Source organism: Lynx canadensis, chromosome F2, assembly GCF_007474595.2.
Source record: "Lynx canadensis isolate LIC74 chromosome F2, mLynCan4.pri.v2, whole genome shotgun sequence".
NCBI lineage: Eukaryota > Metazoa > Chordata > Mammalia > Carnivora > Felidae > Lynx > Lynx canadensis.
Window position 1 is genome coordinate 8,868,601 of NC_044320.2, and position 14,466 is coordinate 8,883,066.

The 14,466-nt window shown below is 53.3% G+C and overlaps 2 protein-coding genes across 2 annotated transcripts in view; one reads left to right on the forward strand and one right to left on the reverse strand.

Moving 5' to 3' along the window:
* The window catches only part of TG (thyroglobulin), a 252,962-nt gene that overhangs the window by 15,826 nt on the left and 222,670 nt on the right, over nucleotides 1–14,466 (reverse strand). The window contains exons 44-45 of the mRNA XM_030303527.1: nucleotides 5,847–6,028; nucleotides 4,311–4,418 (exon numbers count right to left, since the gene is read on the reverse strand). Of these exons, the coding sequence (XP_030159387.1) occupies nucleotides 4,311–4,418; nucleotides 5,847–6,028 (290 nt within the window). The remainder of the gene's footprint in view (nucleotides 1–4,310; nucleotides 4,419–5,846; nucleotides 6,029–14,466) is intronic.
* SLA (Src like adaptor) overlaps nucleotides 1–14,466 on the forward strand; it is an 88,964-nt gene that overhangs the window by 7,819 nt on the left and 66,679 nt on the right. The window lies entirely within an intron of this gene.

Here is a 14,466-nt window from a genome sequence, read left to right on the forward strand (position 1 = left end):
AAAATGCACGGCAGCACATATATTTTAAGTCTGTAGGTTTGAGCCAGAAATAAATGAGGGGTGTGACAGCTCCAGGGCAGAATGAGAGAGATGTCTTTTCAGGCAAAAAGGAGAAACTTGCCAATGATTAAATGGGCTAGTTTCGGTGATTCATTCATTGATTTAAGCATCTACGATGAGCCATCCCGTGACCGTGGTGGGAGAGATCACACAGACCCAGACAGTTGTCAAGGACACTCTCTGATGGGTGTGAATAATAGAACACCCTCAGCACTTACTGTCTGACTCATTCTCCGTGCAAATTAATGATCACAGTAACCCTCCGAAGCAGGTCCCATGATCATTCCCATTTCTCAGGTGAAGAAACTGAGTCACCAAGGAGATTAAGTGACTTGCGTTGGGCTTCTAACCAAGTCAGGTGGCCCAGAGAGCCTGATGTCACCAGGACACTTTCTGCCTCTGTACACATTGCAATAGCTCTCTCTGTGAAATGTTTTAGTGGCTCTGAGTGTCTCTTTCCTCCCAAATGGTAGCATGTGAGAGCGGAAGTCACTTACGGGTGACTGAGCCCAGTGGGTTTCATGCCTCTCTAAACTGCATAAACTCGATGCTTTACTCACAGCTCAGTCTACAAGGTATAGAGAATGTTGTTCTCCTCCTTCCAGGGCCCTGAAGCCAGGGCTCCATAGAGCCCAGTGTGGAGTCAAGTGCTCCTGACCTCTCTCCCCTCCTTGTTCCCATTTTGCAGATGACGAAACTGAGCCCCCAACAGCCTATAGACCAGAGTGGAAAGGACTCATTCCCCACCTGTCAAATGAGGTAGTTGGATCAGCTCCAACATGATTTCCTAAGCACCCACTACTCTGTGGCAGGAGGGTCCCTGGGGTCTGAGGCAGAGCGACTGTGAGGACCCAGGAGGCGCTTCATGAGGGTCTGGCTCACGAGCATGGCCTCCTTTCACTGGGGCGGGGGGTGGGGGTCTTTGGATCAGCACAGTGGAGCCCTGTCCGTGGATCCCCGGAGGGGCATGTGATTCAGAGTCTGTTCAAGGAACCCTCCTGCAAGGACTGTGTTGTTCTCAGGTCTGGAACAGACCGCTCTGGGCCCTTGCTACCCAGGGGCCTCGTGAGCAGGGCTGTTACTTTAGAGAGAAGAGTGGTGCTCTGGGTTGAATTGTGCCCCTTACAAAAGATACGTTAGGGGCGCCTGGGTGGCTGAGTCGGTTGGGCGTCCAACTTCGGCTCAGGTCATGATCTCACGGTCCGTGAGTTCGAGCCCCGTGTCGGGTTCTGTGCTGGCAGCTCGGCGCCTGGGGCCTGCTTCGGATTCTGTGTCTCCCTCTCTGTCTGTCCCTCCCCTGCTCGCACTCTGTCTCTCTAAAAAATAAGTACACATTAGAAAGAATTAAAAAAAAAAAAAAGATATGTTGGAGCCCTAATCTTAGGACCTCAGAATATGGCCTTCGTTAAAAATAGGGTCTTTACGGAGATAACGGAGTTAAAATGAGGACACGGGGTGGGCTTCCGTCTAATATGACTGGTGTTGTTATAAAAAGGGGGAATTTGGACACAGACACACGGCGGGAAGATGGCCGTCTACAAGCCAAGAAATGCCTGAGGTTACCAGAATGGGATACCTTGGCTATGGCTGGTAGGAGACTAACAGGGGTGGGGTCGAATCACCCCTGGCCCGAATCACATGGATCCTTTTTGTCTTGACTGATCTTGCCCTCACGGAGCAGATGCCTTCCTAGGTTTGCCACCGTAAATTTCGGAGCCCAAAGGCGTGTGCACACTTTTAAGGCTTCTGATGGGCTTGCTGCGGGAGCATCATGTCTTCTCTTGTAACCTGTGCCTTAAAAGGGTGGACGGCAGAGAACCAGACTCCTGTACTGGGTGCGAATCCCGAGATCCCTGGCATTTGGGAGACACATCGAGGCTTATTCTACAAACAACTCCCGGCCATGAGTGACCGCTGGGTGATGAGGGGAACTTTCATCCCCACCCAAACCATCTCTCTCTTCATCGTTCCTTCTTCCGAATGCCTCCTCACCAGAGGAGCCTGCCATTTACTTTCCTTCCTACCACGTGGGGACAGCTGCTGGAATCTAGGAAGTAGGTAGGGGTTGGAATCATAAACAGTTCTAAGCAGAGAAACTGAAAGTCCGCACGGTTTAGTGGAAAGAGAGTTCAGGGTCTCAGAGAAGTTATGGGTAAGCCAATGCCCTACAACCAACCACTGCTGGTCCTTGGGGAGACACATGAAACTCCTTGAACCTCAGACTCTTCATCTGTAGAAGAGCAATGGCCGTCTCAACCCTGCCAACCTCACTAGGATTCTAGATGCTTTTGTGAAGTGTTATATAAACTGAATAATCTATGGGGGAACCAGGCAAACAATGGGTGCTTTGGGAAACTAGAATGTCTGGGGGACGGTATCGGTTCCCTATGGCTGTTGTAACAACCCAGCATAGACATGGTGGCTGAAAACAACAGACGTTCACTGTCTCACAGTTCTGGGGGCCAGAGGCCCCAAATCAGTTTCATGAAGCCGAAATCAAGGTGTCAACATGCTTCCCCTGGAGGCTCTTGGGGAGAAGCCATTTCTTGCTCCCGCAGCTCTTGTGGATTCTTGCCTGGAATCTGGTGGAGTTTCATGGATTCTTGGCTGGTGTTTCTTAGCTTATGGGTGCTTCACTCCAATTTCTGCCTCCACGGTCACACTGCCTCCCTCTCTTCTGTGTACCTTCCCAAGCCCCTCTCTCGTAGTCACATTTGTGATCACAGCTAGGACCCACCAGGATAATCCAGGATCATTTTCCCGGGTCAAGGTCTTTAACGTAATCGCATCTGCAAAGCCCCTTTTTCCTTATGAGGCAACATTTACAGGTCCCCGGGGTTGGGACCTGGCATCTCTCGGTGGCCACATTCAGCCCATTAGAAGGATGTTGCCAATTACAATGAGAAGTTGTGTATGTTTGTTAAGAGTTCCCTTGGTGTCATTGCCAAGGAATACATGGCCTGACTTGGCCAGATAATTTATATCCCAGATACTGTGAATGCCAACCCTGTAAGGGGAAACCATTAGCCTCATTTAGCAGATGAGGACACTGAGGACCAGAAAGACAAAGGATGCTGCCCAGCTTGCAGCTGACGAGTGGTGGGGCAGGAGCCCCAGCTCTAAAGTTGGCCTTCTTACACCCCATCTTCCTGTTGCCTGCAAAACAGACCACTGATGTGGGCGATCGATGTCCTCGCCCCACACGGCAGGCCCGGCTTCCACTCTCAGAAAAAATAAAACGACTCTGGCATCTTTGGGAGACCCGACCCCATGAGCTTCTGCTATCTGCAAATGCTCAACCTGGACGGCTGGCCCAGCACAGAGCCCAACACGGGGCTCGATCTCCCGAACCGTGAGATCATGACCTGAGCCAAGATCAAGAAGCAGACACTTAACCGACTGAGCCATGCAGGCGCCCCTGTTCTTTCTTTTTAAATTTTTTTTTTTTCAACGTTTATTTATTTTTGGGACAGAGAGAGACAGAGCATGAACGGGGGAGGGGCAGAGAGAGAGGGAGACACAGAATCGGAAACAGGCTCCAGGCTCTGAGCCATCAGCCCAGAGCCTGACGCGGGGCTCGAACTCACGGACCGCGAGATCGTGACCTGGCTGAAGTCGGACGCTTAACCGACTGCGCCACCCAGGCGCCCCCTGTTCTTTCTTTTTAAATCTTGTCCTTGGCTTCTGGAACAGGCAGGGCTATATTCTGTGCCCACTGGTTGCCCCTTCACTTATCATGGGCTTTCTTTCACTCGCTTATCATTTCCTTTTTCCATGGGGATTATTTTGTTGCACCTGAGACTTTCATTATAAAGTACACTGAAATATATGAAGTATATTTTGAGAGTAGGAATGGCGTACAGATTAGAGGCAAACAGGACTTTCCTTTTGTTGTGCACAAAAAAATGGAGGAAACCATTTTCTTAAGTGAAAGTGAGTGCTCTGGTTTCAGAGGCCTAAGTGTGTAGGGTTGGTAAAGCCTTCTCCCCCAAACCAGGTCAACCCATCAACAGCTAATGTTGGAACTCCAAAGGGCCTCTTATATCTGTTATTTTGTTCACCCTTCCAACAATACTGTGAGAGGACGTGGCCATTACTAATACACTCATTTTTCAGACGCTAAACGACATGGCTGATGTCACAGAGCCACAACTTGCACCTCAGTCTCCCCTGTGGGTCACACAACGGACCGGGAGCCCTACCAGACTCCCTGCGCGGCCACAGAGCGGGTGCCGGCCGGTGAACCTTACCTGTTGTGGCCATAGCTTTTGGGAGCATGGTACATGAAGACGTTTCCTCGGGCTCTCCTGGCCCAGTGCCTGGCCATGTCGATCACAGGACAGGTGATGAAGTAGTCCCTGGGCAAATGAGGCAGAGGAGGGAGCTTTGTTATATGTAGCGGCTCTATATACCCGGCGTAACTGAAGACACCCCCAATGCCCAGGAGACATTTGACAATGTTTGGGAGACAGTTGTGGTTGTCACAGCTGGAGATGAAAAGGTTCTTACTGGCATCCGGCAGGGAAGGGCCGGGAAGGTGGCTAAGTATCCCACAATGCCCGGGACGGACCCCAGAGCAAGGAATCACCCAGCTCCTAATGCCAACCGTCAGGAGGTTGAGAACGCTGTTCTAGGTTCCCCAAGCTTCACGTTTGCTCCCGTTCTGGAGGCTGATGGAAAGATGTTTCAGAAGCACCAGCTTACAATGGTGGGGTCGTGCGTGGGCCGGTACTCAAGCACCGTGCTGTAGAGGGGGCGGGCCTGGTCAGAACCCCACAGACCTGGGGCGGCCTTGGGTCCACCAGGCTCTGAATCCCCGTCAGCGGCCCCGGCATCTTCTTGACCCGCCATATCCTCAGCTGAGAAATGGGGCCTAGGGGACCCATCCTGCAGGGACTTTGTGACAACTGAGGCTGGTAACAGTCATGAAAGTCCCTCAGTGAAGAGGGTTCGTCTCCCCCTTTTTCTGGCTGTTGAGATGAACTCCTTTGTGGAGTCTGGAGGCAGCCAGAGTGTTTATAGGAAAGCTCTACGGTGGGGTGGGGTCACTGGGGTGTGGAAGGGCACATGGGGCAGCCATGCTTCATCTCCTGAAGAAGAGGGGTAGTGAGCAGGACCAGGAATCAGGCCTACGGGAAAGAGTCACAGCTCACACCGGTGGAGGGGACACTGCCGAGGGCAGGCAGGGAGGCCACTGTCTGAGCCTGGCTGGGAGGCAATGAGGGCCTGAGCTGGGGCGGGGGGCTGGATTCCCTTGGTGAAACTCTCCTCGGTTACCAGCCCTGCCTCACACCTCAGCTCTTGCCCCGGGGCACAGATGTCTTCAAAGCCCATCAGAGGCAAAGTCGGAGCGAAAGCGAGGGTTTCTAAACTCCAGTCCTGCTTGAGCTCTCTCAATAACCCAGATCAGAGCCAGTCCTGACGGGGTTAGGAGCCAACAAGGGTCCAGAACTTGGACATCGTTGAGCTCTTAGAGTTCAGTCTGGGGCTGCGCCTGCAGAAATAGCTGCTGGCTGCAGGGTTGAAAACTGAGCTCTCTGCTGGAGGGAAAATTAAAGCCTTTCTGGTTCCCAGATTCCCAGTGGGTGGGGCCACGTTTTATTCTGAGCTAGTGACTCTGAGATTGGAAACCACAGACTCCCAGATGGGGAGACCTAGCCGGCCAGGGGGTAGCAACACCCTTCAGGCCGTCCCTTCCCGGCACAGTCCAGTGCTCATCCGTGACCTGAGCGTCACCGAGGCCGGCACCAGTGTGACGGCAGGAGCCCGTGTCCCCTCGGGCTTACCGGGTGGCGTTCTCCAGGGCTCGGGAGAAGGAGGCATAGTCATCAGTGGAGTGCTCCAGGGAATAGTACCATGTTGCAGCCGCCCGGACCCCGGCGTCCGCGTCCTCACCGCCCAGCGAATTCTGCAGTGCCTGGTAAAAGGCTGTTTTGCTACTGGTCCGGCCTTGACTTTCCTCAAATTGCTTAAGAAAAAAAAATTTAAAAAAAGAGAGAGAGAAAAGAAAGAAAACGCCCTATCAGATTCTGAAAGTCTGGAGTCAGTATCCTGCAAAGCTTGTTCTAGAAATTTCTCTCCGGGCCATGGTATGAAGCACAGGCACATTGGAGCCAGGCCACCAGGGTTCAAATCTCAGCTCTAGCTGTGTGACCGCCAACAGGCGGCCGTGGCCCTCCGTGCCCGCCTCTCCCGGCCTGGAAACAGACAGACACAATGAACCAAAACGGAGAACACGCGTGAAGTACTCCAGTGGGTGCGCATAAACGCGAGCCATTATGGCCAGCGGGTATGGGTCACCCTGGCCTCCATCCTTTTACTCCGTCAGCCAGCTCGTGATCCGTTCTGCTAGGAGAGCTAACGTGAGCCTCATCCGGTGACGTGATCAGTCAGCAGAGGAGTGCTTTCTGCGCATTCACGCAGAGCGACAGCCTCTTCTTCCAGACCCAGCTGCGTGCCGGGCCTGGGGAACAGCCGTGGACGCACGGATGAAGCTCCCTGTTCTCGTGGGCCTGGCGTCCTGGTGGGCGGAGGCGGGAAAGAAGCAGATCCTTCTAGTTTATCAGGGTTCTGGTGCCACGAGGGGAAACAGCAGGTTGAGAGGGATGGGGTGGGGGCTAGTTTTCTCGGAGTGGTCGGGGCAGGCACGCAGCTCTCTGGGGAGGTTTGTCCGAGTATCTTTTCCTCTCTCTTTCCTGCCCCCATCCTCCTTCCCTTCTTCCCTCCCCCCTTCCTTCCTTCCCTGTCCAGACATTCCTGCTCTCTGCATCAGGGCCGTCTGGGAGGACCATCTCCCTGCTCTCCGGGACTCAGTTTCCTCATTTCTGAAGTCAAGGGGCGGCAGGGTGTCAGAGATGCAGCTCTTGAGACCCCTCGGCCCTGGCGCAATCCTACGCTGTGTGTTTACATATTTCTAGGCTCTTATATCAACAGCGAACTGTGCTTATCGAGACGCCCTGGTATGTTTAAATTGTTTTTGTAAACATTTCCAAGCGTACAGGACCTGTGATTAGAATTTGAGGTGTGGGCATGATGGGGAAGCAACCCTTTCTGTCTGAGACATTCTTTCAGCCCATCCTGGGGGGCGGACCTCAGCCTGGCTCACCCGGAAGAGGCTAGACCAAGTAGTGGAACAACTGATCAAGGCCATGCCTATCCATTCAGGGGAGGTGAAGGATAGAGAGCAGAGAGGCATTCAAAGACAGCGTCCTTTTAATTCTATCTATAATGTGTGGTTCTTGAGAGAAGATCTGAAGCAGATATGGCAAAATATTAATATCTGTTAAAAATGAAGAGTGAAGGGGCGCCCGGGTGGCTCCGTCGGTTAAGCATCTGACTTCAGCTCAGGTCATGATCTCGCAGTTCGTGAGTTCAGGGCCCCGAGTCGGGCTCTGTGCTGACAGCTCAGAGCCTGGAGCCTGCTTTGGATTCTGGGTCTCCTTCTCTCTCTGCTCCTCCCCCACTCCTGCTCTGTCTCTCTCAGTCTCTCAAAAATGAATAAATGTTAAAAAAAATTTTTTTAATGAATAGAGAATACAAGAGTATTCATTATATCAATGACTTTCAAGTCTTTTTCAAAAATATTTATTTACTTATTTATTTATTTTGAGAGAGAGAGAAGGGGAGAGGCAGGCAGAGAGAGAGAGAGAATTCCAAGGAGGTTCCACTCAGCACAGAGCCTGACGCGGGGCTCAATCCCATGACTGAGATCAGGACCCAAGCTGAAATCAAGAGTTGGACACTTAACCAGCTAAGCCACCCAGGCGCTCAAGTATTTTTGACCATGATCTATAGTAAGAAAGACATTTCATCCACCAGAACACACACACACACACACACACACACACACACACACACACACACACAGAGGCCAGAAATACTGTTCATGAAGGACCCTCATGCTCCTGGCTCTTACCATATATGACAGACCTGATCGTTTCCATTCCATTCTATTCTAGTCTAACCCAGTCTGCTCAAAATCTTGCCTGCAATCTCTTTAACTGACTTCATAACCTACTAGCAGTTCAGGGGAGAAACTGCATTATATTATTCTCTGCCCTTTTCTGAGTTTTTGGAGTATTTTATGACAGAAATACCAGTACCCACGCGCGTATCTCCCATTATTGCCAAACATTTAACATGCGTATTTCACCGACGTATCAAAATCACCACGTGCATTGGAAAATCGCGTGGAATCGTTCGTTGCCAGATTGCAACACGACATGCATAGAAAGGGCGGCTTAGCACAGTTCTGGGTACACTGTCAACAGAGGGGAGTATTATTGACCTGTTTCCAGGCTAGGGCAGGGGCTCTTCACCCCCTTGTGATGCTGTGCTCAATCCCCGGATGCTGGTAGTGTTTGCTTGTCAGCTGCTCCAGAACTACCATGCAGCACAAGGGGCCCACAGTGTTCAGCATGGCACCTAGTTGTGGGTTCTCGGTAAACGTGTCGGAAAGATGGTTCGTGAAGATACCGGCCTCTGTGGAGATAATACAGGCTCGAAGCTACAAATAGACACCAGAGTCCGACCTCCTGGGTTCAAATTCCCAGAGTTGGAGAGGCCTGAGCTTGGATGCTAGCCCTGCCACTTATCAGCTGTCTTACCTTGGGCAAGTTACTTAATCTCCCCGTGCCTTTGTTTCCTCCTCTGCAAAGTGGGCACAGCGATATTACCCTCTTCATGAAACGGTCACGCGGTTACACGAGATGATACCTCCACACTTCTCAGCATAGCGTGTGCTATTATTGCTAGATTTTTGTAGACTCATCCTTGCGTCCCGCCCAGATGGGTCAGGGATGCCCATGTCTTAGAGGCTACATCGATGCCAGTCCCGTCGGCAACCCCTCTTCCCTGCTGCAGAATGACTGGCCCCATCTAAAGGGCACGGCCCCTTCACGAGCTCTTCGGAAACGATTTCCATGACGAGGCGGCTTTTAAGAGTGGCAGACCACCAAGCCCTGGCAGTGCTGGAAGAAGTGCCTCTGACATACAAGAGTCTAAACAGCTCCCCAGCTAGGAAGCCAGAGGGACGGGCCTGGTTTGTGCGCCCAGGAGACCCGTGATTGCTTTCACATTTTCAGGGGATCTGAGCCGGCGGCTGAGACTAGCCGGGGCGTGGCCTTGTTGGCCGGTCATATTCCCCAGACGGATGGCGTGTGGCCTCCCGGCCCCCTGGGACCACGCGGGACTGCGAAGGGGCCCGTTTCCAGCAAGAGCCACATCTCTTCATTCTTGGCCGGGACCGAAGCACAGATGCTGTTTCTAGTTTAATTAGAGAGTCAGCAGGAGGGATGGGGGCCACCACGTGACTCCCAGCACCGACTTGCACAAGCTGTAATTACAGGCGCAATCCGCCTCCGAAGCGGGTTTGCTAGGGGCTGGGCCCTGTTAAGGGCCATCAAGAGCTGGCTCATCGTCCTCCGTGTGTGTGTGTGTGTGTGTTGAAAGGACTGCCGTTAATATGTCCTACAGAAAAGTTCCAGCCTGTTAGGAAACTTCTGAGACCGTGAAGGGCTCCCAGGGTCCGGAATGCCTCGTGGCCTAGCCCCCAGAGCACGGGGTCTGTGTTTGAGAGGCGCGGGTTCGAACCTGGCTCTGGTGTGGACCTCGGAAGATTCCCTGCCGTCAATAAATCTGCTCAGTGAATATTCCTCTCTGGGCCTGGGGCTGATGCTAGAATCAAGTGAATGAATGATTACCAAGCGGCTGACACGCAGGTGACAGCACATATCCCTTCTCTCTCTCCTCTAGCCAGTAAGTCACTGAAAATAAATGTCCTTATGTTCACTCCAGGGTTGACAGACATCAACCTGCTTTGCTGCAGGGTCTTTACCTTCGATCCACTATTCCTGCAACAAATTTCTACCCAGTGCCTGCACCTGCCAGGAGCGTTTGGGATGCATCAGGGAGCAACACAAGATAAATTCTCTGCCCTCTGGGGGCTTCCAGTTGAGCTGGAGAGCCTGATGGGTACATGACAGGTTTTGTAATCTAGAAAGTTCGGCGGTGAAAAGGATATGACACAGACGAGGCCAGCAGGGCAGGAAAGGGGGTGGCGGTCCCGGACGGCGAGGGCTGAAATTGCAAATCGGATCATCGGGGTGGGCCTCAGGCCAGCGGAGCCGAGACCTGGGGAGGTGAGGGTGAGGGTGTGAGCAGCCGAGCGGGCAGGAGCGGAGGCCAGTGTGGCCAGTGCAGTGGATGAGGGCAGGGGAACCAGAGATGAGACAGAGGGAGGGAATGGAGGGTGGAGTGGCTGGTGTGGCCCCACCTGCTGTTGCCTCAGGAGGGGCCGGGAGAAGGGCCCTCCGTTGCGGTTTGCAGGTGCCGCCCGCCAGGGATGGGGGTCCTTGTCCGGGAGAGGAAGAACAGCCAGCTGCCAGGGGCCTCTGAGTCGGAGCCCCCTGTTCTCTGGGCCAGTCAGGAGCCCACTAGCCACCGCTTCCTACTGGCCTCTTCTCCTGCCACGCCAATCCCTTGATGCGGCTGCAAACCCCATGGTGATCTCCAGAGATCTCCCCATACCCTCCGGGGCTCTGATGCGGAGAGAGATGGCCGTCTGGAGCCCTCCCTGAATCCCGCCCCTCTTCTTGGACCAGGCAACACCTCCTTCCTCTGGGGCTGGGGCCTCGCTGCCCAGGGCCCCCGGGATGCCCCCCTCCACTTCTTCGGTGGCGTCACCCGGCAAATCCCCTCTCGTAGGACCTTCAAGGTGTAACTCTCCATGACTCCACCCCCACCGAGGGCTAAATGCCGACGGACGTCCCTGCCAAGGATGGTCTCCGTCTGTGTGCCCTGCCCCCGGGGCACACACTCAGCAGGAGAGTCCCTTTAGTCCTTACCCCACAGCCATCTGGCTCCTGCCCTGTCCCCACCGGGCCACCGTCTCCAGGGCCACTGATGGTGCCCCTCGACCCACCCGGGCCAACGCTGCCGTCGTTCAACCTGGTTCTCTTCCCTCCTCCACTCAGGGATCCTCCCATCTCCGTTTCCGGAAACCGCTCTGCTCCAGGCTCCTTTCCGGAACACTTCTGCTGTCCTGCCACTTCCACTTGCTGAGGTCCCCCAGCTGCCATCCCTGCCCTCTTCCCTTCCCCTTCCGTCCAGGCAGGCTGGGAGGCAGCACTGGTTCTTCCCTTTGCTTTGATAATGACCGGTAGGTTAATGGTTCCTAACTCTCTCTCTCCAGCCTGCACTTCAGCCCCGCATATCCAAGTATCTCCCACCTCCTGGGAATCTCTCGGGTCCCTGGAACTCTGCGTGAGCACAGTTTAACTCCATTGTCTACACATGTTCTTCCTTACCTCCAGACCCTTTCCCTGTGCTTTTTCTGTCCTCAATCACCAAGACCAGCAGCTGAAAAGAGACACGCTAGCTGCCCCCCCTTACTCTCCCCTCCCCCAACATGCTACTGCACCCCAATCCTAGTACGTCTTAACCACTGTCCTGTCCACTCCTCCTGCCCTATCTTTGTTCATTCCCTCATCAGCTTCTACCCCATCCTGGAGCAGAAACACCAACACTATCTGTGGCAGGTGGGGATTCGGGGAGAAGGGTACACAGAGGGTCCTTAATTAATTTTGGTACACTGGTTACTCTTGGAGTCATGCAGCATGGTTATGGCATCATAGGTTTGAGAAGAAGAGACCCAGAATAGAATTTCCGAAGGAAAAACAGGCAGTCTGTCAGAGGTCACCTGATTCTTGCAAGTCTGCAGGGATAGAGGCATGAATTAATGGATGCCCCCCCCCCCCCAGAATTCTCTAGAGCTCAGAGGTAGACGGAGACAGATATTCCTTTGCTCATTTAATGGATATAAATTCAAGGCCTCCTGGGCCAGCAGCGGAGGATCCAAATGAACACAGCACGGTTCTCGCCACGCAACAGAGCTGGTAAAGCTGGGGAGGCAACTCATCAGTGAGCAAACCACCCCATGAAAACTGGTTAAGGGTTTGCATCCTGGTGCAGAAGGCGTGGGAGGCACCGTGGTCACGTCCTCACCCGCCACGCTCCCAGATGCAGTCAGCAATCCCTTCCCCTCACCCCCGGGGATGGCCCCCATCCATGTCCCTGGGGACCCAAGTCCTGTCCCGTCCAGCAGCCCGACCTCTGACCTCCGCTCAATGACATCCGACCCTTGACCTTCCTTTCAGAAACACGCTTTTCTTGGCTTTTGTGACATCAAATTTTCCTGGTTTCCTTCCAGACCTGTATCTACAGCTCTGACCTCTCACCTGAACTCCCACCGTGTATGCCCAACTGCCAATCCAAGGTTTATCCCAAACCTGGTTATTTCTCATCGTCGCCATGCTTACCATTCCCATTTGACTTATTAGCTTGCTTCCTGGACTTCCTAACCCAGGCCGATCTGGTCTCTACTTTGTTACCTCTCCATAGTCCGTTTTCATTAGAGTTGCCAGAATGTTCTTTTAAAAGAAAATAAATCAATATAACCACTCCCTAGCCTAAAACGTTCCAGGGGCGCCTGGGTGGCTCCGTGGGTTGAGCGTCCGACTTTGGCTCAGGTCATGATCTCGTGATCCGTAAGTCTGAGCCCCACATTTGTCTCTGAGCTGTCAGCCTGCTTCGGATTCTGTGTCTCCCTCTCTCTCTCTGCCCTTCCCCTGCTCACACTCTCTCTCTCTCTCTCTCTCTGTAAGATAAATAAAAATTAGAAAAAAAACAACCTTCCAGTGACTGCCCACTGAAAGTAGAACAGAATCACTCTCCTGATGCCTACAAGATCTCATCTAATGGGTCACCTCCAACATGTCCAACTTCTGCTGCTGCCCCTCCCTCTGTGATCCACAGAGGGAGATCCTAGCCCTCCAGCCTTCTATGTCCCCCAGATCTCTGCCACAGGGCCTTTGCACTAACTCTTCACCCAGCTCTCCCCAGAGCTGGCCCCATCTCGTCATTCAGGTCTCAGTCCTCCCTGCAAAGGTACCTTGGATTCATGTTTCTACTCTCTTCAGCACTTTTCAAGATCTGAAATTCTTTTAAATACATATATTTTTTTTTTATTTTAGAGAGAAAGAGAGACAGAGCATGAGTGGGGGAAATGGGCAGAGGGAGACAGAGAGAGAAACTTAAGCAGGCTCCAACTCAGCATGGAGCCTGAGGTGGGGCTCAATCCCACGACCCTGGGATCATGACCTGAGTTGAAATCAAGAGCCAGACACTCAACCGACTGAACCACCCCGGGCGCCTTAAGATCTGAAATTCTTAATGTATTTGCTCAGCCATCACTGTCTGTGTCCTCTGCCCAGAATGTGAACTCTACAAGCTGGGAGCTTTACCTGTTGGGGTGACGCCGCCTTTCCCCCAGGGCCTAGAAGAGAGCCCCTTAATAAGCATACATTGGACGTGTGCATGAATTCATGCAGGGGCGTTCCTGCCTCTTCCACGTGCTGTGGATGTTAAGGGACAAGGAGCCAACTTCTCCATCAGGCAGAGCAGGCCTAGTGCCCAGGGCCCACCCACCGTAACTTTAGGGGCCTATGGAAAAAAAAAACAAAAATGTTCCTTTCAGTTTAAGACCAGAAGAAAGAAAGAAATGTAATAATAATGAATTTGTAATAATGAATCCGGCATGGCTCACGTTCATCCTCACTAATGCGATCATAAAGTATTTTTACTCTTTCATGGGGGACAAGCCAACCCCGCCGATCTCCAGCTTTTCTCTGAACCGAGCCTGGTAATCCCACCTGGCAGGGTTTCAGGACACTCAGACAAGGCGCCCTGTGTGAGCCTGGGGGCTGCGGCACCGCAGCGGAGGGCTTACGGTGCTGCAGGGCGGTCCGGAGCCCAGGACCCGAACAGGGCTCCCTGGTGTTGGGAGCTGTCTCCTCTGCCTAGAAGCCCCCCCTGATCGCACTGCAGGAGGCAGGCAGGGCTGCTCTCACTGCTCCCACTGAAAGATAAAGACAGAGCAGCTCAGGCTGGCTAAGCAACTTGCCTGGATTGCATGACCGCAACCAAGAATCGAGACCCATTTTTCTGATTCCAGGTCACGGGCTCTCCACGGGGCCCCCGCCATGCCCGAGTCCAGACCCTAACACCCACCTGCCCGAGGGCCTCTTACTGGAAATGGTGTGCACTCGCTGGGACTCTTGAATGCTCCCCCTGCTATAATCTGTCACCAAAGGCTTGATTTTCCTGTGCTGGGGCTGGTGCCAGCGCCTCGGGCTGCCAGGTGCTGCTTCCAACTCTCAGACGGGCTGCCTTCCCCTCCCCACTCCCCGAAGGGCCCCCACTCCACCTGCTCCTGGACGGGGCCAGCTCCTGCCCAAGCTCGGGGCACGGTGGCGGCGCTGTTTCGGATTTTTCTCGCCTTCCTTGGAGATGCTTGTGCTTGGAGGGGAAGGCAGAACAGTGCATCTTGGAACAAATCTGCTTTTGATC